We start from the raw sequence: 24,467 nt of genomic DNA on the forward strand, positions 1-24,467 counted from the left end.
GTGGAAACAGGAGTGTTTGGATAACCTGCCCAGGTTCTGGGATTACTCAGTGGCAGAACCAGGGTGCAGCCCTGGGTCTGTGTGTCCTAGGAGTCAGCTCCCAGCCATGAGGTTCTGCCCAGAAGTTCTATTTTGCACCAGCATTTGCTCCCCAGAAAGCTCTTCCCTACCTCCTCAACTAGAAACCCACAGTCCCAGAACTTGGCTCTCATTTCAAACTTATTTAACAAAGGAAAATACTCTTCCGAGCCACCTGGGAAAGCGCATTCTCCTCTCCCCTCTCCTCTTGCAAAACAAGATCTACCTACTGTGCCTGGGAAGTGGCAGCCCAAAGCTCTTCATTACAAGAGAAGCCACATATTGTAACCCTGGTTTTCTGTACTCCTTGTGCTCTTCACTTGCTGCAAAAAGTAGAAAGTTTTCACTGAAAGAATTCTATCTAAAAATAAACTACAGGCAAACTCTGCAATTACCCTTCTCTGTGGGAGACATCTGCTTTCCACTCTCTTCCCATATGCAGAAGGTTCAATCTTCTGGTCGGATCATTGGTCATGACAAAGGCCCAAGTGTCATGGAATTAACTGGAGATCCCATGCTCTGCAGATTTGAATAACTGCATGGTTTTTTAAGGAGTTCTATGAGCAGCTTTATTTTCAATCAGTCCTATGTTTCTCACCTCCCCTGTCCTCCATAGAGCCAGACTCTAGTTAGGGTCAGCCAAGCCCACGCCCAGGACTATGGACCAGGCTTAGAGGACATGCTGGTGGTGTATCACTTGGCGCAGCCTGGTCCTCTTGACCCACCATCGACTTTGTCACCTTCTCTTCTTTTCCCTTTGCTATTTAGGACTTCTGGTTTCTAGAACACCACTCTGCTGGTTAGGGGGATCTCTGATTGCTGTTGTGACTTTGTTTTCAGAAGGACACACCTGCTCCTAGATACTCTAGACCCAAGGCCCTATCACTGCTGATAGATTTGATAGGACAGGACATTATTTTAAATGGTTTTACTAAGGCAGAAGCACACTATCAACTGGGGAAAGGCAAACATAATTTTGGAAAGGGGGTTTTACATCCAGTTTATCAGGGTTCTTTAAGGGCCATCTACACATAGGAGCAATAGTGGGAATAAATTGTGAGTGATCATATGAGCATTTAGAAAGTGTCTGACAATAATCCAAAGGGGATTTTAAAACAATGTCACTATGAATTGGGAATGAAAGTTTTTATTATGATTAAGAATTAGGCTGCGACAGGAAACAGGATTGAGACCAATTGATGGAAATGAATAAGTGGAAACAGGGGTGTCTAGAAATGGATAAAAGTTTTATAAATGAAAAAGGGGAGGAAGTGCCCAGTAAAGACTTCAGATTTGTAGATAACAACTCCCTGTAGACTAGAATAGGTCTCTAGGCCCATAGGAGAGGGTACGTAAAATAACAGTTTACCTGAGTAAGTGTAAGTTACATATTGTTCCATTACATAAGAAGTCCTGAGGTCAAAATTATAATCCAAGAAGAGGCCCGAGAATCCCTATGGATTGTTCCCCAGAAGATACGTAAGCTGCCATGCTGTTTTGACTTAAGTCTCCTTGAGATAGATAAGAGATGGCCACTGTGGGCTGGTGTTGCCCCACCTGGAGGCCTAGCTGTAGTTTTGGTCATCACACCTGCAGAGAACTCAATGTATCAAGGCATTGTCCAGAGAAAGCCACTAGAGACATCAAGGTAGCAGCAGTGATAACAGTAATAGGAGCTAACAATTGCAGATAATCTGTCCTGGGATAGGCACTATTCTGAGCGCTTGACATGCACTTACTTATTAGGTCTCTCAATCATCCCCACTGGAGAGACAAGAAAACTGAGGCACAGAAAGTTTAGTAGCTTAAAACACAGCCAGTATCCAGACTCAGGCCAACTAGTGCCACAGCCCAGGCTCTTCACTAAAGCCTCCTTACTACCTACGAAAGATGGAATGGAATTCCATGCTGTTCCTCTGGGAAGGCAAAACTAATAGTAGTCGAAGTTAATCAAACCCAAACAAAGCCTGATAGGGAAAACATGGCGTTCGTACCAAATTCTAGATTATTAAAGTGAAGATAAGGTAAATTTAAGATTTTTAAAAGATGCTTGGAACAGCAGGCAAGCAGGAAGTCTATTATAAAATTGTATTTTTCTCAAGAAGAATCCAGACTACAAGCTCTAAGACTCAAGAAGAGAGTTGGAAATCCGTGTGACGGAGGGAAAGCAGGCTTGTTGGGGGTACTCCTATCCTCTGAGGTATGAAGTAACAGGGGAGTTCCTGCTTCTTCCCCCAGAAGTGTCCTTGGTTGTGTTACTAGAGGCTGGCCGTGGGACTGAGGAAACGCGGGTCTTCACTGTGGCAAGGCTTTGTCTTTCTTGCTACTTGACCATGTCCTTGCCACCTCATCTCTAAGGAGATCCAGCCTAGTGGGGGGAGCAGACTGCCCGCCTGGGCAGCAGCTCCGGGGAACACTGGCTGACCACCTCCAGGGCTCTGGCTCCCACCACAGTGGCAGAATCCTGTGCTAGGTCAAAAGTCTGGCCAAGTCTTACAATCAGGGACCTCTGGGCTCTTACCTTCCTCTGCCTGTTTCCCTCATCTCTCCTGGAGAAAGCCAGAAGACAGAGTGGAGGTCCCATGGTTGCTGAAGAACAAAGACCCTAACACGGCCCACCCCCCATGAGGAAATCTCCCTCCTCTGCCTCCCTCCTCCCTCCTGGGTCCAGTGCTTCCAGCTCCAGAACAGAACTGAACAAAGCATATCCCTTAGGTGGGGGGCCAGCCGGTCAGGCCATGGAGCGGCCTAGGGATGAAATGGTTTTATTTCTGCGCTGTGCTGGGGAACTGAAGGCCGAGGGCATTGCAGAATGAGGGGGAAAAAACAAAAATAAAAAAGATTGGTAACTCTAGGCCTGGTCGATGCAATTCATGGTAACAAGCAAATACACTGATCATGAGCTATTATTGAGTGTTTCAGTGGAGAAGGATTAAAGATGGCACAACGCCTATCTGCCTATTCGGAGCACATCCCCCACGTGGCCCGCGTGTGACCCGGGCTCTTACTCACCTACGCAGTTATCGCACAGGCTGCAGTGGGAGGCGCGAGGGGGACGGAAAATCTTGCAGGTGAAACAATACTTAAGTTTCACAGTCTGGCCATTGATGATGACTTCTTTGGTTCTGGGAGGCGGGCGGTACCCCCCTGAACTGGTGCCGTTTGCAATATCTGCGGAGAAAAGAACACTTCCCTAAGATCATCACTTCAAACGGGGTGCAGCTGAAATCCTAGCGGCTCAAGAGGATGAGGCAGGAGGATTGCAAGTTCAAAGCCAGCCTCAGCAAGTTAGCAAGGCCATAATGAACGTGGCGAGACCCTGTCTCAAGATAAAATATAAAGAAGGGCTGGGGATGTGACTCAGTGGTTAAGCACCCCTGGGTTCAATCCCTGGTACAAAAAAAAAAAAAAATCGATCATCACTTCAAGGACCGCTAGTCCTCAATGCTGGCTGCCGGCCAAGGCTCTGCAGTCCCTGGACCTCACTGCACTCATTCACGAAGGGCCAGGATCTAAGTGATGGAGCTCTGGCCAATCGGTGAGAGCACACGTGGCCCCGCCCAGCTGGGGGACCGCCCCCTGGAGCCCCGCCCCCACCCTCCCATTGGGCAGACTGCAGAGGAGGGCTACCCTCCCATTGGGCAGACTGCAGAGGAGGGCGGACCTTGTCACAGTTGCCCAACTTCCGCAGTGTCGAGCCCCGGAAGGTCTGGGTTTTGTCTGTTTTAGCAGCTAGCCTTACCTTAACTAATGAAGCACCCTAGTTGATTTTCATGTTCTGTTGGTGAACTCCACACCCAGCTCAAGTGCCTATTGGTCTCCCCAAAAATTCCAGGTGGGGGACAGGAAGCCGGCATATACATTTTGAAACATTATATTTATATAATTTTTTAAATTTTTTTATTTTTTGGCGGACACAACAACTTTTTTGTATGTGGTGCTGAGGGTCGAACACGGGCCGCGCGCATGCCAGGCGAGCGCGCTACCACTTGAGCCATATCCTCAGCCCCCATTTTGAAGCATTTTAAAAATCATGAATGGCATATTTAAAAATCATTTTTACAGTTTGCTTATCATCCGACCAGCATCTTTTGTTATTTAGAACCAGTTCCAAAAGTGTTGAAGAAAAACAAATATGTCTATTTTTTAAAGTCTCCTTGTAGCTCCCCGTCCGGGTTTCGCGTCAGCATCTCATGGGGAGCTTTCGGACCGTCCAGCACGCGGAATGCGGACCCGAGACGTGAATGTGCAGCAGGGCGGAGAAACCCTCGCCCCAGGAAGACAACGTCGGGTTTCGTTCTCACTGGACTCTGAGAGCCCCATTAGGATTGCCGAAAAGAACCCGCAGCAGCCAAGAGCAGAGGTCACAGTGCAGGGGGCATGGCAAGAGCGTCGTGAGGCCCTCAGCTCAGGCTCCGAAGCTGGCAACACGAAAGGCAGCTGCTCATTTTTAATTCACAACCCTTAAAGGGACACCACGTCAAGACCGTCACAACACACTGTGGCTGATTTCCAAGGTGGTAGGAATCAGTCCCACCATCCACTCACGTCTTTCTTACAGACTCAACCAGGGCAGCAACTATGTGCGGGGCTTCTAGAACCAGGGATATCTTGGCCTTGTCCTCAGGATTCTGATTTCACTGGTGTGGGGTACAGTTTGGCATCAAGATTTTAAAAAGCTCCCCAGGTATGCCAATCTATTCAGGGATGCAAAGTTGAGAACACTGCTCTCTGGGGCCTTGTAGCTCCACAAGTGGTCCATACAGCATCCATGTCACCCAACGGCTCCTCGGAAAAACAGATTCTCAGCTCCTCCCAGCTACTAAATGTAATTTGCATTTATCTAGGATTTGGCAGTGATTTGGGCACCTTAAAGTTTGAGAACCCTGATTCAGGACCTTGAAGATACTCCCCAGTTCATGTATTATCCATATGTGCCTTTTAAGGAGGGGCTCAAGTATGCTAAAGAGCTGAACTCAGAGAATACAGTTTACCTCTAATGAAGGGTTGCATAAGAAAATGCACATGGGGCCCCAGGTCTCTTCACGTTGGTGGTGTCTGGAGGACTGCACTCACTGGCAGGAACTACAGCTCACCTGTCCTGATTCAGGGGCTACCCATCCTGATTCAGGGGCTCCAACAGCTATTCTCCTGCTCCCACACCCTAGTCTCCTTTAAGAGGCCTGATAATCTGCCCTCAACCTTTAGCCTAAAGTTTTAGTAAAAATCTCAATCCCAGTGGTAAGGAGAACACTTTGCTGCTTTCAGCCACTTACTATTCATGGAAAATTAAAGTTCCATTAGCAGGTTGCAAACAGAGAGGAAGGAAGTTTGGGAACGCGGCAGGAGAGCTAGGGATGGAAATGGTAAGGCACAGCCCTTGGCTCTGCCTCTTCCTTGGGACCAGCCCTCCTGCTTAGCACCTTGCCAGAGAGGACATCTTCCTGGCATGTGCCTCACCTGCCTGGCACCCTATGGACTACACTATCAATGATGCTAAGTTCAGCAGCATCTGCAGCAGCCCCCAACTCCAGAAGCACACACACTGGGAACGGGAGGGCTCTCCAATCTGTTCTGTACTAAGAGAAAACAAAGATGTGGCGTGGTTGTGTGTGTCCCTAAGTACCAGGTGAAAAGAACTGGCTTTGAACACATCAACATTAAGGCAGATCTCTGCAGGTGCCAGCTGGTGCCCCTGAGACCTAAATCAATCATTGGGTGCTTCTGTAGCCTACGTCAGGGTACAGTCGACAGTATTTACTTAGCTCTTATAAACATGGGTAGAAAAACTAGAGGGTCAGATACAAGTTTAGAAAGATACTCGATGAAACATTTATGTTCATTTAAGCAGAAAAATTTAAAGCTGAATTGTGCAGAAATGGCAACTTACCACCTAGAATCACTTACAAAACTCATTGTGAATGTCAAAGACTTGGGAACACAGAAACAAAAACAACAAACTAGTCTTTACTAGCGTTCCTAATGTTTAAGGGAAAGAAAAATTAAGCCTTTGACACAAAGTGAGCTGAAAACTAGAATTCTACAGACACACTAAACTGGAGCTTGAAGTAAACCAACACCTTGGACCCTTGGCTAGTTATTTGAGAGCTCTGTGTGTGCAAGAAATGGAAGGATCAGAAGATCCTCCTGTGTGGGGGCTGTGTGGGGCCCCGGGCCACCTGGGGGACACTTGTGGCTGCCCAAGGAGCTGGTAAGGCTTAGGCTACTCTTGCTGTCCCTTCTGATCTTTGCAGCTCTCGAGTCTGTCCAAGCACCCTGGGCTTCTCTTGAGGATTATCTGGCCTGCTCTTCCTGCAGCCCAGTCTTCCTAGCAGCCTGTGCTCCAAGCCCAGTGGCCCCCTGTGCTTCCCTGGGAGGCCACACTGTCCTTCGGACATATGCACACGGTGTGCTCTGATTTGCAGCTTCCCTTCCTGATGTCTGCAGAAATAATCCTACCTTTAAGGTCCAATTCAGGCTTCTTTTGTGAAAATACTTGGCAAGCACAGTCACTTATTTCCTCCCTTGGGCTCTCATGGCACTTAATTCATTTATTTATCCAGTTAATCGATCTGTGCTGTGCTTCTACTAGGTGCCAGCCCCAGAGCCTAGGGCTTCAAATACCAACCTGAGGACAAAAGCTTTTCTTCCATGTTCAATCTGAGGCCCACGGCCAGTCACCAAGCCTTTCTCTCCCTAGTGGAGATCACCAGCATCCGTGGACTGAGTTCTGTGGCACAGAGCGTGAAGCTGATTGTTCCTGCTCTAATATTCAATTATTCTGGTTTTTGGGTGTTTTTTCCCTTTCTTATTTGTTGTTGGTAACAATTGTGCCTCTGCTCCTTGGGGCTGCTCTTGCTGTTGAAGTACAGCTATTGAAAAGAATGATCAAGGCTTACAGTAGCTACTAGTTCAAGAACACTAGAAGGAAGCCTGGATTAAAAAAAACACTAGTATTTCCTGCAAGTTCCTGTAAAACAAGTATTTCTCAAGGACGATTTCATGCACAAGCACTCTGAGAGAACGCGTAAATCTTGAAGTGGTCCTTACATTCACAAAGGCCCCCACTTCCCAGTTGCTGGGAGTTGTGGCAAGAGGCAGAAATAATAGCAGCACCCACATCTAGTACCTTGAAATCAAACCCAGGGACAAAGAATTGGGGCCCTTCCGGATGGAAAGGGGAGGCTGGTCAGTGTGTGAGCTCGGGGACCAGGAACTGCCACTGACTAGTTGTTTCACTCACAGAGAAGCCCTGGGTCAGCCACGGGCTTACGTGAGTGTGTGTGTACATTCTCTCCTGCTCTCTAAGCCTGCTTAAAGAATACCAGAGCACTACATGGAGACAGACTCCTGTTACGATCTGAAGTGTCCCCTAAAGGCCATATGCTTGGTTGCTAGCCAGTGGCACTATTGGAAAGTGGTACAAGCTTTAGTAGTTTGGAGGAAGTGGGTCACTGGAGACATGCCTTTGAAGGGGATAGCCTGTTGTTATGGTTTGGCTGTGAGGTGTCTCCCAAAAGCTCACATGTGAAATGGTGCAAGAAGGTTCAGAGGAGAAGTGATTGGGTTGTGAGAATCTTAACCCAATCAGTGAGTTAAGCCCCTGATAGGGACTGACTGGGTGGTAACCGAAATGGTGGGGTGTGGGTGGAGGAGGTGGGAATTGGGGCATAGCTTTGGGGTATATATATTTGTATCTGAAGAGTAGAGTTTCTCTCTCTGCTTCCTGATCGCCATGATGTGAGCTGCTTCCTTCTGCCGCCCTCTCCCACCATGATGTTCAGCCTCACCTCAAGCCCTGAGGAATGGAGCTTGCTGTCTGTGGATTGAGACCTCTGAAACCCTAAGCCCTCGAATAAACTTTTCTTCCTCTACAATTGTGCTGATCAGATCTTTTAGTCACAGCGGTGAAAAAGCTGATTAAAACACTTGTCCCTGGTCCCCTGCCCTCCTCTCCTCTCCTCTCCTCTCCTCTTTTCTCTCTCTCTCTCTCCCCTCCCCCCCCAGCCACCATGGGATAAGCAGCATTGTTCCACCATGTTCCCCACCATGATGTTCTGCTCAGCCCAAGCCCAGAGCAACAGGGCCATGGATTAAAACTGCAGAGACTAAGCCAGATAAACTTTTCCTCCTTTTAAGTTGTTTACCTCAGGTATTTTGTCACAGCCATAGAAAGCTAACACAACCCATTAGCCTCCTGCCCCAAACTGTTAGAGAGTAACTGGGGTGTTTTTTTTTTTTTTTTTTTTTTTAATGGAAAGGGGAAAAAAATCCCAATTTTTGCAAGATGTGGATTATGATTTTTTCCTCAGTGAAGGATTCAGAGATTCAGAGAAGTGATATTCCCTGGGGCATTTAAATTTCATAGGCCATTAATTAGCTGCCAGGTACCTCCCAGGGTGGTAGGAACTTTTGCTGTTAGGCGTCCAGTTGGAATAATGACAAAGCACAGGGCAAAAATGACTTTATACTCATGTCTTCATGGCCCTATCTCTGCGTGTGCTGGAGAACAGCCCTTGGATGCCACCGACACCCAGCTAGTGGATCCCACAAATTTTCCATGTTCACAGAGCTCTTTCCAATGGTGCTCTGCAGCAGTCAGAACAGAAGCTACCCAACTTTGGAAAGGCTGACCTATCAGGAAGGAAGATGGCAATTATCAGGAAGGAAGATGGCAATTTCAGGATGTCTTGGCCTACACTCTGCCAGCTTCCAAGGTCACAGGAGAATATCAGCAATGAGGAGATACGCTAGACAAGTCAACTTCTCTTAGGGGAAAAGTGGAGCAAATTCTGGCCTGTTTACACGTATTGGTTAGGTCTCCACTCAAGGGAGTAAATGTGCATATTTCCTTACTAACACACAGGCTGGCAGCCACTTGTCTTTACAAGTGCTTAAATACAAATATGCTCTCAGGGGCTCGTGAAGGGACATGGTTCTTCCAGTTAAAAGCTTTACTCTGCAAGTTTGTCTTCAAGGGCTGAAAGTGATGGCTGAGCAAGGCTCATGGGCCGTTCAGAGCTGGGCCAAGGTGGTCACAGGAGTTTCCCTGCCTTGTCTCTGGCCCAGGAGGAACAAAGAGCGCCTACATGAAAAATCAAGAAAGCAAGGAAAACCCATGGCGGGGTTGGGGGAGGAGAGGGAGGGCTCGATGACAACCCTTGTGCCCTTGATGAGGGTGCTGGGAGATGGGAGCACATTTTTTCCCTTTGGGTTCAAACTCACCTGGTGGTGCTGCCACAGCTGGTCCTATGCAGCTACTAGTCAGGGGAGCTGAATGCTCCAGGCAGGGATGCTCCCTGCTCTGCGGGGAGTGGAGTAGAGGGTGCAGCTATAATGGCGAGCTGACGAGACAGCCTGCCGGTGGTGGGAAGGTGTGAGGGGAGCCGGGTCGAGGCAGGCAGAGGCAGGGAAATGACAGTGGAAATGGGAAACCCATGTTTACAGCGGATCACCACAAGCTCTGGCCCCGTTTTGATTGTGAAGCTGGTTTGGAGCTGTGTGAGATGATTTAGGAAGCACAAAGGATTTGGGCTTTTTCTAGAATTGGTCAACAAAGGGTTAGGGGTTGATCCTCCTTTAGACAAGAACCTTGTCAGGAAATAAAAAATGTCAGATGAAAACTTTAAATAGGCATTTTTTTTTGTTCCATGAGTACCTGACTACTTATGGCCTCTCAATAAAGCATTGAGAAAAATAAAATTTAAAAAATGCAATGGAAATATCTACAGAGAATAGAGCAAAGCAATCTTTTTTTTCTGTCTGTTTATAATATAGAAAAAGGTAACCTCTAAGATTGAACTTCATGTAAAACTCAGACTAACTTGTTCAATTAACTAATTCATTCATATATTTATTAGGTGCCCATTACATACCAGTCTCGTGGGGTGTGTGGATACAGTGATGAAAGGGTAAGTCCTCTGCCCTTTGTGGCTTTCACTGTAGGGAGGGTAGACAAACCCATAGAGTGGATTTTTTTGATCATTTAAGTAGACTGTATATTTGGTGGATGATCAGGATTTCCTAGTGATGAGAGTCTCAACCAGAGGGAGCCCCCCACTTCAAGAGAATGTGAAAATGAAATGTGTGGAGACATTTTTAATTGTCACGAGTGGGAGGGAGTGCCACTGTGAGAAACTGACCTAGGGCTTTGCTATTCAAAGTATGGTCCATGGACCAGCAGTATTGGCATCACCAGGGAGCTTGTTAGAAATGAATAATCTTGGTGCCCCTCCCAGGCCTGCTGATCCAGAATCTGCATTTTAAAAAATAGATCTGCAGGTGATTCCGATGCACATGAAAGTTGGAGAAGCATTGCTATAGGTACACACACTTGTTAGCAAGGACAAACCTGTTGTCAAGTCAGACTGCCTGCTAACTGAGCTTGCAATCCCCACTCTCTGCCTTCTCAGTACTCTGACAAGCACTGTGTTTGAAGTATGTGGGAACCTTAAAAAAAATGATATTCCTCACTCCTGAAGACGCTTATGTTGGGTGGGGCCTAAGAATCTGGAATTTTATAAATGCCACCTGTATGCATCTGATGGAGACAGGTTTGGGTCCATGGCAAACACGATACCTGTAATAGCTCAACCCTGAGGCTGAGTTTCACTGATAGGAGAATCTAAGTGGTTGGCTAAGAATGGAGATGCCAGAGGGGAAGACGTGCCATTTACAAAGATGTCGATGTTACTCAAAGAGCTGATAGATCTGAAAGACTGCCCAAGCAAACAGCCAAGCCTAGCTTTTAAATTTTTCATTTTTGTTGTTATTTATAACAGTGTGACTTTTTGTTCAAAGAAAATTCTAGAAGAACCTCAACACATACCATCCACCTGAACCCCATGATGAGCCAAGCGTGTTTGCCCCTTGCCCTGTCCCACAGACAATAACTTTGGCCTAGAGCGGATGCCCGTTTGAGTTAAGAATGGCCTTATCGAACAGAATTCCATTCAGGGGGAGATCTTGTGCACATATTTGCACTCTCGTGACATTAGCAAGATGGTGCTACCCATGAATTTTAATGCGACGATGGAGTGGTAAGCATCAAAAATAATTCTCTGTGTACAAAGCCAAATATTCCTAAAAATAGCTCTGGAAGCATATGATCTAGAAATTTGGAGCTCAGAATGCCATCAGTGTAATTTTTTTTTTTTTTTAAATCTGGTGGGAAAAAAAAAAGCCTCAGTTTCTCCACGTTTGAACTATGACAATTTGGGTTCTTGTAATTCAGGGCCATTGTAATTCACGGGAAGACCTTGAACTGTCAGATGCTGTGGTGTACACAGTTATCAAAAGCTCTTTTCTCAGGCCTGCTCAGACCCTGTAGGGCAATGTACATATAGCTCTAATTAGTGCAATTAAAGGCAGCAGCAGCAGCAGAAAGTGCTTAGTAGCTATGACCCTTTTAGTTTAACTAACAGAGTTAATCCAATATATGCTTACAGCAAAATGAAAATTAATGACTACCTTATTTTTTGCCACACTATTTTTTTTTCCACTTGGATGCAAAGCTTGCCCTTGAATGCAGAATAAAGAAAAGTGGCTTTGTCCTTGCAGCGTATCAATTCCCCTCAAGTGTTGTCAAAGTTCTCTGAGCACACACCCAAACCACCCTCCTGCAAAAATGAAAACCAGTTCTGCTCAAGGCCAAAGTGAGAAATACGTGCATGTGTTTCTACTCTACAGGACACACACTTTGCCCTGGCGGAAGCTACTGACTGTTGTGCAACGACAGCAATCCACTTGAGCTGTCAATGTTTGTGTTATGGTAAGACAAGTAGATGGGGACAAAGGCAGAGCGGGGACTCTGGAAACCATACTGTGGCAGGGCCAACTCCACTGCCCCCACAGGAATCTGATCCACTTCTGTCAAGTTTGAAGGCCACTGGCCTGGGGGCATTAGCAGGCCCCAGAGGAGAGGACTGGCTCACAGGGCATTCTGCACAGAATTATTGTCATATTTTATCTTTAGCTCAGAGGAAAGGAGAGTGGAGGGTCTCACCAGCACAGAAGCAGGGGTGCTATTTATAAATAGACTACACATTAAAGAATTGAAATCCCCATCTATTTGGTCCTGTGCTCATCTCTCTCTCTCTCTCTCTCTCTCTCTCTCACACACACACACACACACACACACACACACACACACCTCTCATCAACACAGATTATTTAAAATTAGTAAAAACATCAATAAAATGAATAGTATAAATTAATATATTGACAAACTTCAAATGCTTTTTACACGATGTTAGAATACTCAATTGGATAAGGAGGATCTCATCCCATGTACAACCAGAAAAAAAAAAAAAAAACATAAAACTCTAAGAATAAACTTAACCCCTCCCCACCCTCATGGTAGATATGTCCCATACGAAGAAACTACAAAACAACACAGAGACTTGCAGGAGGTTTGTGGAAAACATGAAGAGACATTCTGTATCCTGCAGTGGAAGATGCACTGCTTTCCACATGCCCATCCTTCCCAGGTGACTTTGTACAGCATTTACAATGCTAATTAAGGTTCCCACAGGACTTGGGGAAATTCTGAGAAACTTAACAAAATGATTCTGCACTCCCCCTGGAAGAATAAATGGCTGAACATTTTTGCAAAGTGAAATAATGAGGGGAAATAATTAGCCCTGGAATAAATGAAGCAATGAGACAAAATAGAACGTCCCCAAATTTACAATCTTAGATGCAACTTCTCTAAGGTTTAGTACTTGATAAATACACCATTTCCAATCAGTGGGGAGAGTACAGATGATCCAATAAACAGAATTGGATAAACAGCTATTCATTTAGGAGGGAAAATTCTAATGTTAGAGCCATACCTCTCAAGGATATACCAAAGAATCCAATGTAAGGAATAAAACATAAAAGAACTAGAAAAATGTATGCAAGCTTGTCCTATTTGGGGAGTGGAGAGCCCTTTCTAAACAAATATGACAAGGCAGGCCACATAAAGAATAGAAGCATGGTTCTGACCATATAAAAATTTAAAAACCTGTATGTCAGAAACTCCATAGAAAGCAAATGTTAAAGCAGGAAAATATTTATTGCATCTATAAACATTTATATAACAATACATAAATGTTGTTGCATATATAAAGAGTCCTTACAAATGAATAGGATAGATAAATGTTCCAATAAGAAAATTAAAGAGATGAACAGGCAACTCACATACAGAAAGAAAGACAAACAATCAGTAAATATGCTTTAAAAAAAAAAATGTGATTTATGCCCAACCCTCAGTTTCAAACAAGTGAGATGTCAAATGATAATATTTAGTATGCTGAGAATAGGGAGAAGAGGCCACTTGTACTTTTGGTGAGAATATAAATTAATGCAACCTTCAAAGAAATAAGCTAACTGTGTATATTAAAAAATTAAAACATATGAATACTTTGGTCCAGCAGGAGCACTTATAAGACATTTGACCTAAGGAATTGTTCATGGATATTGATTGAAACATTGTTATTAAAAACTGGAAAGAACTACAATGTTAACAATGGGAAACTTATTAAACAAATTATGTGATCATACAATGCAACACTGTACACCCATTAAAGATGAGGTACAATGATACATAGTCTATTAAGAGGAAAAAATGTGTTTTTAAAATAGTAATGAATGATGTGATTCTATATTTCTTTAAAAATAGATTATGCAGAGGAAAAAATACTGGAAGGATACATCAAAATGTTAACCCTGGATGTCTTTGCATGGATTAGTAGGACCAAAAGCATTAATAAGTTAAAATCCAGTTTCATTTTCTTCTTTATGCTTTGCAGGTTTTCCACAAACAACACATATTATTTTGCAGCAAGCAAAAATGTAACTATTAAAGGAGACTTTGGAAAGAGGCATAAATCATTTGCAAGAGAGAGCGAGATCATAAATTTAGATGGCAGGGGAAGTATTTCTATTGCTTTGAAAAAAAAAATTAATCACGAGTTCAGAGGTTTCATCAGTATCTTCAGGAGGATGACCTTCTCTCGTAGCCTGGGGTGAGACTTCCTCTGGTTCTTCCTTCATTCTGGAGGCTCTAACACAAGGAGGCTATTTCACTCATGATTAGGTCCACTCCTACCTCCCAGAATCTCAAGTCTCCTCAGGCAGCCATGCAACGAAGCACTGCGCTGAGTCAACATATCACTTAGCACAGACTGAGTCAGTGTGACATTGGTCTCTAAGAAAAAGTGCTTTTCCTGTTACTGGGAATTGCATTTTTTCATTTGCCAAAATATTCAGAATTTGCATCATGAGAAATGAAAGGGTGATGGAAACAGCACTGCTAGGTAGCAGGACAGAATTGTATTTTCCCTTCTGTATACCCTCTAAAGGATTGAACTTCTATGGGTTACTTAGGTCTATCTGATAGGGGGCTGGAGAGAAGGGTTCCTATCTGTGGGTCTAGGATTCTGTCCAGGGCTTTCCCTGTATTCAACTTACTGACTCCATTGCCCTGTGGCTTGGCTTTGATTAAATGTGATCAACCCTGAATAACTTGCCTGTGTTCTCTGCTATGGTTTCCCAAAGGTCTGTGTATTAAAGACTTGGTCCTCAGGGTGGTACTATTGGGAGATACTGTGGACCTTTAGGAAGTGGGGCCTTAGGGCAGTCCTTAGGTCATCTGGGGCATGTCCCGAAAGGGGATTGTGAGACTTTACTTATCCCAGCTCTATTTGCTGGTTCATGATGTGAGCAGTTTTCTTTGACATATGCTCCTTGACATTGTAATCCTGGGCCTTCATCAGAGGCCAAAAGCAATGGGGCTACTCAATCTTGAAATGGAACTTCTAGAACCATGAGCCAAAATAAACCTTTTCTCTTTGTAAGTTAACTGCTTCAGGTATTTCATTATAGTGATAAGAAGCTGACCAATACATTTTCCATAAACTCATTTCTTCTATTTTTGCCCTTTTCTTGTTAGCAGATTAAATGGGTCAAGACACAATAAGTCAGCACTTTTTTTCTTTAATTTTTAAAAACATTTAAAAAAGATTTTTAATTGTAGATAAACCCAATACCTTTATTTTATTTATTTTACTTATTTATGTGGTGCTGAGGATCAAACCCAGTGCCCCATGCAGTGAGGCAAGCGCTCTACCACTGAGCCACAACCCCAGCACAGTAAGCACTTGTTAAAACTAAATTCAGTCCTCCATTGAACAAATAATCTCAATTTAACATCTCTCCGTTTTCAGCTATTGTAGTGAAACTTACTAAATATCTTACTTTGGAGTAGTCTTACCTTACTAACAGAGGCAGCACAGAGAAGCTTATCAGATCACTTCAATTTCACCCCAGGGCTCTCCATTTACCTTCACAGGGCCCTCAGCAGCCTTTAATGGCACTAGCCTGAGTTCTCAAAGGGATATCATGCAAAAGTGAGTCTCCTCGAAACTTGACCCTAGGTTGGCAGTATGGATTTTGTCTTTCTGTATTGTTCATAGGTACTTTAATAAAGATCTATGTAAGCCTCATGAAATCACAATGTAAGGAATTTAGATAAAATATTTACTAGCCATTTCTTGCAGTCAATAGCAGCACTGTCTGGATTTTTGACACAAACACACAGAATTTACTTCCTTTATAAAGCTTTGTTTTCTTTTCAATGCTTACTACAAGGACTTGCAGAAATAGTTAACACTCACTAAATACTGTTGCATTGGATTGAAAGGGGAGAGAAATTGGGTTTCCAGGTCTGGAGATGGGCCTATAATGGCAATCTGTTTCTATGTACTAAGAAAGTGTACACAACATAAAAGACCACTGTCCTAAGAGCCTATGGTTCTCTCCAGCCGCATAGACACGTTGATACCCCTGAATGTCTTCCCTTCCGCAGAGAAAGAAGAGACTTGCTCAGGTCCAAGCTTGGCTGGCGGGAAGAGTGAATTAGAATCTCAATCTGAGCTTTTGCCTCTGATTATCAAAGCACAGCCCTGTCTGCCCTGGTCGGTGACAGCAAGTGCCAGCTGTGACCACCACGCAAGGGCAGTTTCAATTGAAAACCGTGATGTTTGATTTTTAAAAGTCATTATTGTCTTCCGGCAGGGGAGGCGCTGCTCAGTTCTTTTGTCAACTAACTTAGAAGAAATGTGACCAAGAAATTCTTTAAGTTTCCTGCCCAGTTTCTTTTCTGAGGGGCCCCGATATCCTGAGTGGGGTGTGGTAGGCATTTTCCTTCTGGTCAAGCCCTGGGTTGGTCAGTGGAGTAATGGTTCCCCTGATGGGGCAGCTGAGAGTGGCAGGATTTGGGCATGACTGAACTCAGCTGGAAGCCTATCTGCCAATCAGAGTGCACTGTTTCCTTTCATTCAGGTTTCTAGAAAGTTCTAGAACCTCAGTTCAGCCATTCCCCATAGCCCCACAACCCACACTAACCTAGAAGGCCCCTCTGGTATTTGTTTTTGAAACTGGGGGTGATATGAGCAACATCCTGCCCATTCCCTTCCTGCAGGCCTGAGCCTCTGTGTCCAGTCCACATCCAGTCCTGGGCATGGTCCACACTGTGCCTGTTGGTTGGAGGTTTGGTCCCTACTGCATTTGTATCCTATAGGAAGAAATTAACACAGGCTGTGTCCAGCCAAAGCTGTTGGTCAGCAGAGATGCCCGGCTAGACGTGTCCTTGCTGTGCGTCTCTTAGCATCTTCCCATCCGTCTCCCTGAACAGGACAACGCAGGAGCCAGCCACTCCTGAGGGGCCCCATGTCCCTGAGACCCACCGGGCTCCAGCCCCTTTGGGCATGGAACCAGGGATGAGATGTGCTCAACTGCTGCCCAGGAACTTTTCCAGGGCCACCCTGGTGTTCCTGAGAGACAGAGGAAGGAGTCCACCAGGTCGATGGCCATGGCTTCTCTACCCCATTTCCTGGCTCAGCATGGCTGCCTTCCAACTCTGCCTTGGGCACCTGTACATCCCGGGGTCCCAGTTCTTCACTTGGTCCCTAGGAGATTATCTGTGGATTCTTGGAACCAACTTTGTCCCCAAGGAGACCACAGATCCTTGTATCCAAGAGTCCCCACACCTGGCTGTCCCACCCCTTCCCTCTTACCTTCTGGGTGGCCTCTGCCAGAAGATGCAGAGCCCTTGGGGGATTCTAGGCTTTTTCTCTGACTTAGGCAGAGTGGGTGCTTGGGGGAGAGTAGGAGGTGGGGAGATGCTCACTCTGACTGGCCTCCTGGCTGATGGGTGGGACCTGGCCTGAGCTGCCTGAGGGGCTGTCAACTCCCCACAGTGCATCTATAATGTACATGCATAAAATATTCCTTATATATTGGGAACATTTTAAGTCAGCAATGTCAAACACCACTGTGTAAAAAGATCCCTTGTGAAATGTGCCTGATGCAGGTTCTCAGGTCTGACGTCCCAGAGACTCTGAGCTGCAGGTTCAGGGCTCCTGGGAGTCTGCATTTTAATGAGCAGCTTAGGAGACTCGTGCAGAGGCCTGCAGACCTCTGGGTGAGAGATGGCCGCTTCCAGTCTCTTGGACCCTGTGCCTTGTGAAAGTGGCCCAGCTCTCACACACCCTCTTGAGGCCTCCCCATCCCAAATCTGCCTGGAGAGCAGCCTGGGGAGCCCAGTGGCAGCTCTCTCAAACTTCCCTCTGGTTGAAGCTCCAGGAACAGAAAATGAAGGGTGGCATGGGACAGCAGAACGTGGGGGAGCCCCTCCCCAGAGCTTCACCCTGTAGTGTGGAGTCCACCTGGAAGCTTCCGGAAGGGTTGCAGTGCTGGTCCAGCTTGTTAAGCTCCAGCGGGGGACCTGGTCTCTGCTTCTCCCTCATTCCCCAGGCTCTGGCAGGTCAGGGTGAGACTGACGCCAGGCCTCCTGCTCTTCTCCGCAGTGTCTGACCAGTTCCACTTCTCACCCCTGCCCAGGTTCAGCCGCCCAGTCTGACCACCCCACGCACCTTTGCGGTCACCTGTGCCTCCTGGGGGAAAGCTCTCTAAGTGGAGAAGTTGAAGTTATTTTGCTGGGTAAATTACAAAATCCATCTTTCTGACTGAACCCACAAACTCTCAGATACTAAGAGAAAAGTCTCTGAGACCCCCAAACATCTCTGCGTATGTATTTAACTTTTCAGTTCAAGTCAGCAGTTCAAGAGCCACATGCAGGAGCTCTGACTCTGGGGCTGCGTGGGGTTTGCGTCTGTCATTCCAACCCATGGGGAGCTGCTTTGTCCTGTCTGACCCCCGCATTTATCAGGGTACGAAGGACGGCAGGTCCCACATCTGGACACTGAGACATGCCTGGGCCTGTGAGGCACCTGCCTGCCGAGTCAGGGTCTTCGGAGGAGGGCTCACTTGTGCTTTATGCATTACTGAAGAGTAACATGCATGTATCTCGTGCTCACTGTCTCCCAGCGCAGCCACTTTCCTCTGATGCTGAACCTCTCAAGTGACCCCCTTTAGTCCCTTGTTCCTCACATTGTAGCAAGTTTGCAGTAAGACACGGTGCCTGGCTGTCTCTGAGCACGTTTGGAGAGCTCTTTGCTGTTCTCAGGGTTCTTCAGATTAGGACATCCCCATGTCCCCCCCCCCCCCCCGAGAGTCAGGTGAGGCCATTGTACCCCATTATCCCAGGGAAGAAGGCACTTCGGGGCAATCTGGGATTTGCCCAGGGCAGGCAACTAGAGAGAGGCAAGGCTGTCTGTTGATGGACAGCTCTTCACTTATGTCGTGGCAATATCTGACTATGTTCCTTTGGATTATGAAAGTATCACATGCTTATCATCTAGATTTTGGAATATAAGAAACATACAAAGAACAAAAATTGAGATCACAAGCCAGTCCAACCATAAAAGAGCTGTTTGTGTTTCCTTCCTGTCGTTTTTCTAGGCTTCTATAAGTATTGAGATCAGAACGCACGTGCAATTTTGTATTTTGCTTATGTTTGTTTAAATACATCATGATAACCTTCATCTTTTATTTCCAAGCCTTTTTGAAAATTAACTATTTTTGGTACTGGGGATTGAACCCAGGGCTTCACACATGCTAGGCAAATGCTCTCTCTGGGCTACAAGTCTAGCCTTATTAGATTTTGAGACAGGGTCTTGTCTAGGCTGGCTTTGAACTTTGAATCCTCCTGCCTCAGCCTCCTGAGTAGCTTAGATTACAGGCATGTGCCACGGCCTCTGGCTTGAAATAACATATTAATGACTTCTTAATAATACTCAACAGAGACTTGCGCTGCATTTCATTACCCTTTTCTTACTGTTATGCATTGAAGCTGCTTCTAACTTTTGTACTATTATAAATAATTCTATAATGAACATCTTCATATTTATTTCAGGTAAACTTCAGCTTTCCTGCCTGCATCCCTGTCATTTTAGTTTCGAGCATTCATTTCTAAATCTTGATTCAATATGGAAAGACAGTTCCTAATTTTTCTCTCTACCATCCTCAGATAGTTAGGAGTTTTTCTTCCAGACATTTTGTTGGGCAGAAGAACATTTACAACCGGTATAACTTCAAAATAATATTCCTGACAATTGGAAGCTCAAAATGGGGAAGAACAGAAGAGAGGACCCACGATGTGAACGTGACCTTAACTGAAAATTGGGGACGTGTCCAGGGAGTGGTACTTTTCTTCCAAGCAGGTGCCATCTGGATTGCAGAGTGGTGTAGCTCTCCCCAGCAGACCTGGGCTGTGCCTGCTGCGGCAGTTGCTTTCTACTAACACAGGCACATAGGGGACAATCCTCCTCAGGCAAAGAGGCAAGGCTTGGACGGAGGTTTCTCTGTGCATTTGCTGGGCAGCAAAGCTGTCTCAGAGAAGGCAGCATCAGAGGGGTAGGTGGGTGGACTTGCTCATACACCTGCTTCAAAAGCCTGCCAGGCAGCCAGGTGTGGGACTGAAACCCACTTGTCACCGGGGGTGGTGTTGCACTGACGGCCAGCCGAATCCTCCTGAGTCACCTCTGCAATCTGTCTCTGCACCCACCTCCAGGCTCTGGATCCCTTATTGCCAAAATGTGCAAATAGTCATTAAAATATTGATGAAAGAAAACCAACAACCATTTATCACCAGGGAAGAGCCATCGTTAACTGCTTTTATCTCAGGAGGGTGTCAAGGGAAGCCAGAGGAAGCCCTCAGTCATCGCTGTGGGTGTGTTGAGCTGTACGTCAGGACTAGGATTGGACTTGGCAGAGAGGTGGAGGACAGGAACTGAGCAGCCCTGCCTGCGGGCCAGATGTTTTCTGCTCCTGCAGACTCCTTCCTCCCTGTGGGCTTGGTTAGGACAGGCTGAAGTCTCTAGCAGGTAGAAAGAATAGCCGTCCCACGGTGCTTGAACTTTGTTACCTTTTTTTACCCTCAAAGCTCACCTGGTGATTTTTGCAAAAAGTCATTCCAATAATTTTTGTCTCATAGTCACCCTGTGTGCTGTCAAGCAGAAAAATGGAACTTCACGGGTCTGAGATGCGGATCCCACACAGAAGAATTCTGAGTGCTCATTGCAGTAGCCCGAATCCAATCCTTCTTTATTGATGGCCATTGCCTTTCTTATATTAGAAATTCCTCCTTCCCACAAACCAGGATTCCATTTCTTTGCCAAAATGATTGGTTTTCTTTTCCTTTAGACTTACATGTGGCTGACTGTCAGCCCTCTTGATTGGCTGCTCTTGTCCCTAGTGGCCCAGAGGTGGGCTCTCTGGGTGGTCACTGGTTTTAAATAATTTCCTTACAGTAATGCTGAGGTAGGGAATGAATCAAAAACTGGCATCTTGTACACCTAGCACCAGGAATCAGGGAGAAACAAGTGTCCCCAAGCTCAGAGTCATTGTCAGCTTTTCCTGGACCATCAGTATCACAGTCAAGGAATTTAGTTGGGAACTGCCCAGGATGGTGCCACCAGCCACGTATGGCTCTTAAGAACTTGAAATATGGCTAGACTGAACGGGGATGTGTTTTAAGTATAAAATACAACCCAATTTAAAAGATTTGGTACAAAAAAGGAGGATGTAAACTACCTATTATTGATCATATTTCAAATGAAAATACTTTGAATAATTGGATTCAATACAACATACTACTTAAATTGGCTTTGTCTGCTCCTTTTTGTGTCTATCAAGTTGCTACTGGAAAATTTAACATAGACATGTATCTGTCATTTGTGGCTCACATTATGTTTATTGGACAGGCCAGTTTAGGCAATCAAAAACATTCACTGGAATTCACAGGAAATCAGTGGACAATCTCTATTCGCATGCTGTTTATTGGGGTGGCCATGGGAAAGGAGTGTCCCCGTACTCTGAATAGTTGGCCAGTGCAACCATTCACTCTTTGCTCTGTGGTGTGGGAACGACCCTGGGAAGACTGAGGTCAGGGCTGGACCCCACTGACTAGAGATGTGCCACAAACCCCTCAGGCGTCTTGATGCTAAAGCTCTTTTTAGAGCTCAAATTGCAAATAATAACCATCAAAGTCCTACCCGTAAAATAACATTTTGTCTTTATCTCATTCTTCAGTCTAACACAACCCAACTGGACATGCATCCAAATGCTCAGCATGGCCAATGGCAAAATCCACTCCAGCCCAACAGGTCAATCCATTTGAAGACCATGTGATGAGCCACCAAAGTCTAGGATCCTCACAAAGCAAAAGTAAGGCTTCTTTGCCCTCCTGTCACAACAGGCAGGCCTGCGAATGCTAGCAGCATCATGCATCCCCCAGAGCCGCCGTCCAGGCCAACGCGTTCCTTCCCTGGGGCCCGGCTGCAGCCTCGTCCCTGCCTGGATTGGCCCCAGTTTTCCCTCTCCAGCTGCTCCCATGGCCCCTAGGAAATCTCCCTCTAGCGCCGTGGTGCATAGGGCTGCACCCAGGGTCTCATTTAAACCCTCAGGGACCCAGGCATGTTCTACTGTCCTTGTTCAAGGGGACTCTGAGGCTGGAGGGCCAGGGCACCTGCTCTGATCACGCACTGTGAACAGTGGACTCAGGGTTCAGCCACTGTCTCCAGGTGCCAGGCCCTCCACATGCTGCTCTGTCCATCTCTCACTGAGGGCACCCTTTTGTCCAGTTCCTGGACATAGACCCAGCTCCATCTTTTAGCCAAGTCTCCCTGTCACCCCAAACTTTGCATCCTGTCACACCCACCTCTTGCTGGCTTCACTCACGGAGCCAGGGCGCTTTAGCTCCAGAGGCCTGCATGGCCCACCCCTGACCTGTTCCCCAGTGGAAGGCAGCTCTTCCCACCCTGACCCAGCCAGGCCCAGGCCTGCCCTTGCCTCACCTTGCTGCTCCTCACAGCCTCTGCTCCCTAGCAGCTGACCCTCCCTGTTAGAGTCCCAAGCCTCTGGAACTGAGCTCTCTTTGTGGAGCCTCAACTCCTGCTTTCCCATGAAATAGGACTCTTCATGCAAATTCCTGACTTGGTTATGGATGAAGGTCAGTGTTTTCATTCCTCTCAAACCTTGCTTGGCCACTTGGACTCCAGACCAGTTCCTGCCCACTGGGGACAGAATACCATCACCCCTGGCCCTGCTTAACTTGGAAACCTGGATCCAGTGAGGTTGTAAGAGCATGACCGAGCAGCCGAGCAGGGGGCTAAAGGTGAGAGGTTTGGGGAAGTAACTGGTCCCGTCCATGCCTGGAAATGACCAGTTTCTGTGGCTGTAAAATAAGAATAATAATGGCACCCACCTCAGGTGTTGTTGGGAGGATTAACATGTAACATTAAAACCGCGCCTGGCATACAGTCGGTGCTATACAGATGCTAGCCAATCTCTTTCTGTCCTAGTTCTGTCTTCTGGTTTGCTGATGTCTGGCTTGAGTAGCTATTACTCCCAAATCACTGACCAGATTCACTAATTATCCCCCCATTCGCTATACACACCCCCATGCCAGCTGAAGGGCTCTAGTTTGGGTCTCTCTTCAGTTGTTAGTTTCTGAAAGAACATCTCTGCTCTGGTAGCCCAACCCCACCCCAGTGCCAACTCTGCAGGCAATTCACATCCTTCATGCCTCTTGAGATCCAGCATGGATTCTCTTTCTCTAGATAACTCTGATTAACCTCTTGTGATCCTCTCCCAGGCACATGTCCCTTTGACCCTCACAAACTCGGCTGACATTACAGCAGTGGTTCTCAACTGAGGGGGATTTTGCTCCCCAGGGCCATTTGGGAGTGTTAGGACATGATTCTCTTGTCAGAGTTCTAGTGGGCAGTGATGCCGCTAAACGTCCTGCAACATGCAGGCTGCACCTCACCGCGAACCACCTGGCAGCAGAGCAGAGGTGGTAAACCCCGACTCATGTGATTTGTCCCTACTGCTGTTCCTCTGCTGTTAAACAAAAGCGGTTTGTGGTCTCATGGATGTAAGCTAGCCCCCCAGTTAGAGTGCTTTTGATTATCCTTGGTACCTAAGATAGTGCCATGCTTAAAATAAACTGAGGAACTGTTTAGTTAATTTTAAAAAAACTAAACAACCAGCCAAAAATGGTTTTTCATTAAGTGCCTGGGATATATCATTGCAAGATTAAAAAAATAAAAATAAAAATAAAAAACGCAAAACGACCACATAAATGTTAGAAACATTCTGTGCTCATTGAGAGAAAAATGCAAAAATCTCTGTCATTCTCCAACCAAAAGTTTCTCCAGCTACAGGACAGATGGTATGGTAGCAAGAGGGACGGGGGTGTGGGTGTAGGTGGTTCAGACAGCCTCCCACCAGCGTCTAGCCACAATTCTGCAGGAAACCCTTGGCCTCCAGTTTTGCTTTTCTGTCTCTTCTAAGAACTTGACCTTTTGATGGCATTCACAGGATCAAAATCATGTATGACAGCAAAAACTTGTTATCTGCGTCTAAGAGAAAAATGAGTGCTTTTTTTTTTTTTTTAAAGAAGGGAAATGTCATGGGAAAGAGGCTCATCCAAATAATCTAAAACTGATGTCAAGTCATTCCAGGCATGAGTGAAAAGAACAAGGACCCTGGAAAATCACCTCTGCAACTGTCACCTGGTCTGTCACCTGGTCTGTCACCTGGTCTCCCACAAAAATGATTGCTGAACAGTGGGGAGAAAGGCCGCTGCTCCCACCCGCACCTCTGCAGGCAGAATTCATAGACGGGTGTCCTGCTGTGCCCACGACTCAGAAAGGAGCGTGGATGGAGCACAAGGGACTGAGCCTTAACTGAGTGACCATGGAGGCTCGGCGAGGCCATCATCTGCAATGCTGGTCCCCAAGGGAGAAACGTGGGAAGCTTCCCTGAGATGACTCCACACCAGTTCATTCAATCCCTGGTAAAGTTCCTAAATAAGTTTCTCAAGGAGTTTCCCTTTCGTCACTACACCTGTATCTTAGAAAATAGACCACTGGGAAGGGGCCTTACCTATCGCCCAAAGAATCCCCTAGAGACATGAATCCTGTGATTGCTCAACTCCA

At 46.1% G+C, this 24,467-nt stretch overlaps 1 protein-coding gene across 2 annotated transcripts in view; it reads right to left on the minus strand.

The window, feature by feature from the left end:
- Positions 1 to 24,467, minus strand: part of Zdhhc14 (zDHHC palmitoyltransferase 14) — a 254,567-nt gene that overhangs the window by 60,016 nt on the left and 170,084 nt on the right. For both annotated transcript variants that reach the window (XM_076859408.2, XM_076859407.2), the window contains exon 3: positions 3,091 to 3,249. In XM_076859408.2, coding sequence (XP_076715523.1) covers positions 3,091 to 3,249 — 159 coding nt within the window. The remainder of the gene's footprint in view (positions 1 to 3,090; positions 3,250 to 24,467) is intronic.

Source organism: Callospermophilus lateralis, chromosome 6 (assembly GCF_048772815.1).
Source record: "Callospermophilus lateralis isolate mCalLat2 chromosome 6, mCalLat2.hap1, whole genome shotgun sequence".
Classification (NCBI taxonomy): Eukaryota; Metazoa; Chordata; class Mammalia; order Rodentia; family Sciuridae; genus Callospermophilus; species Callospermophilus lateralis.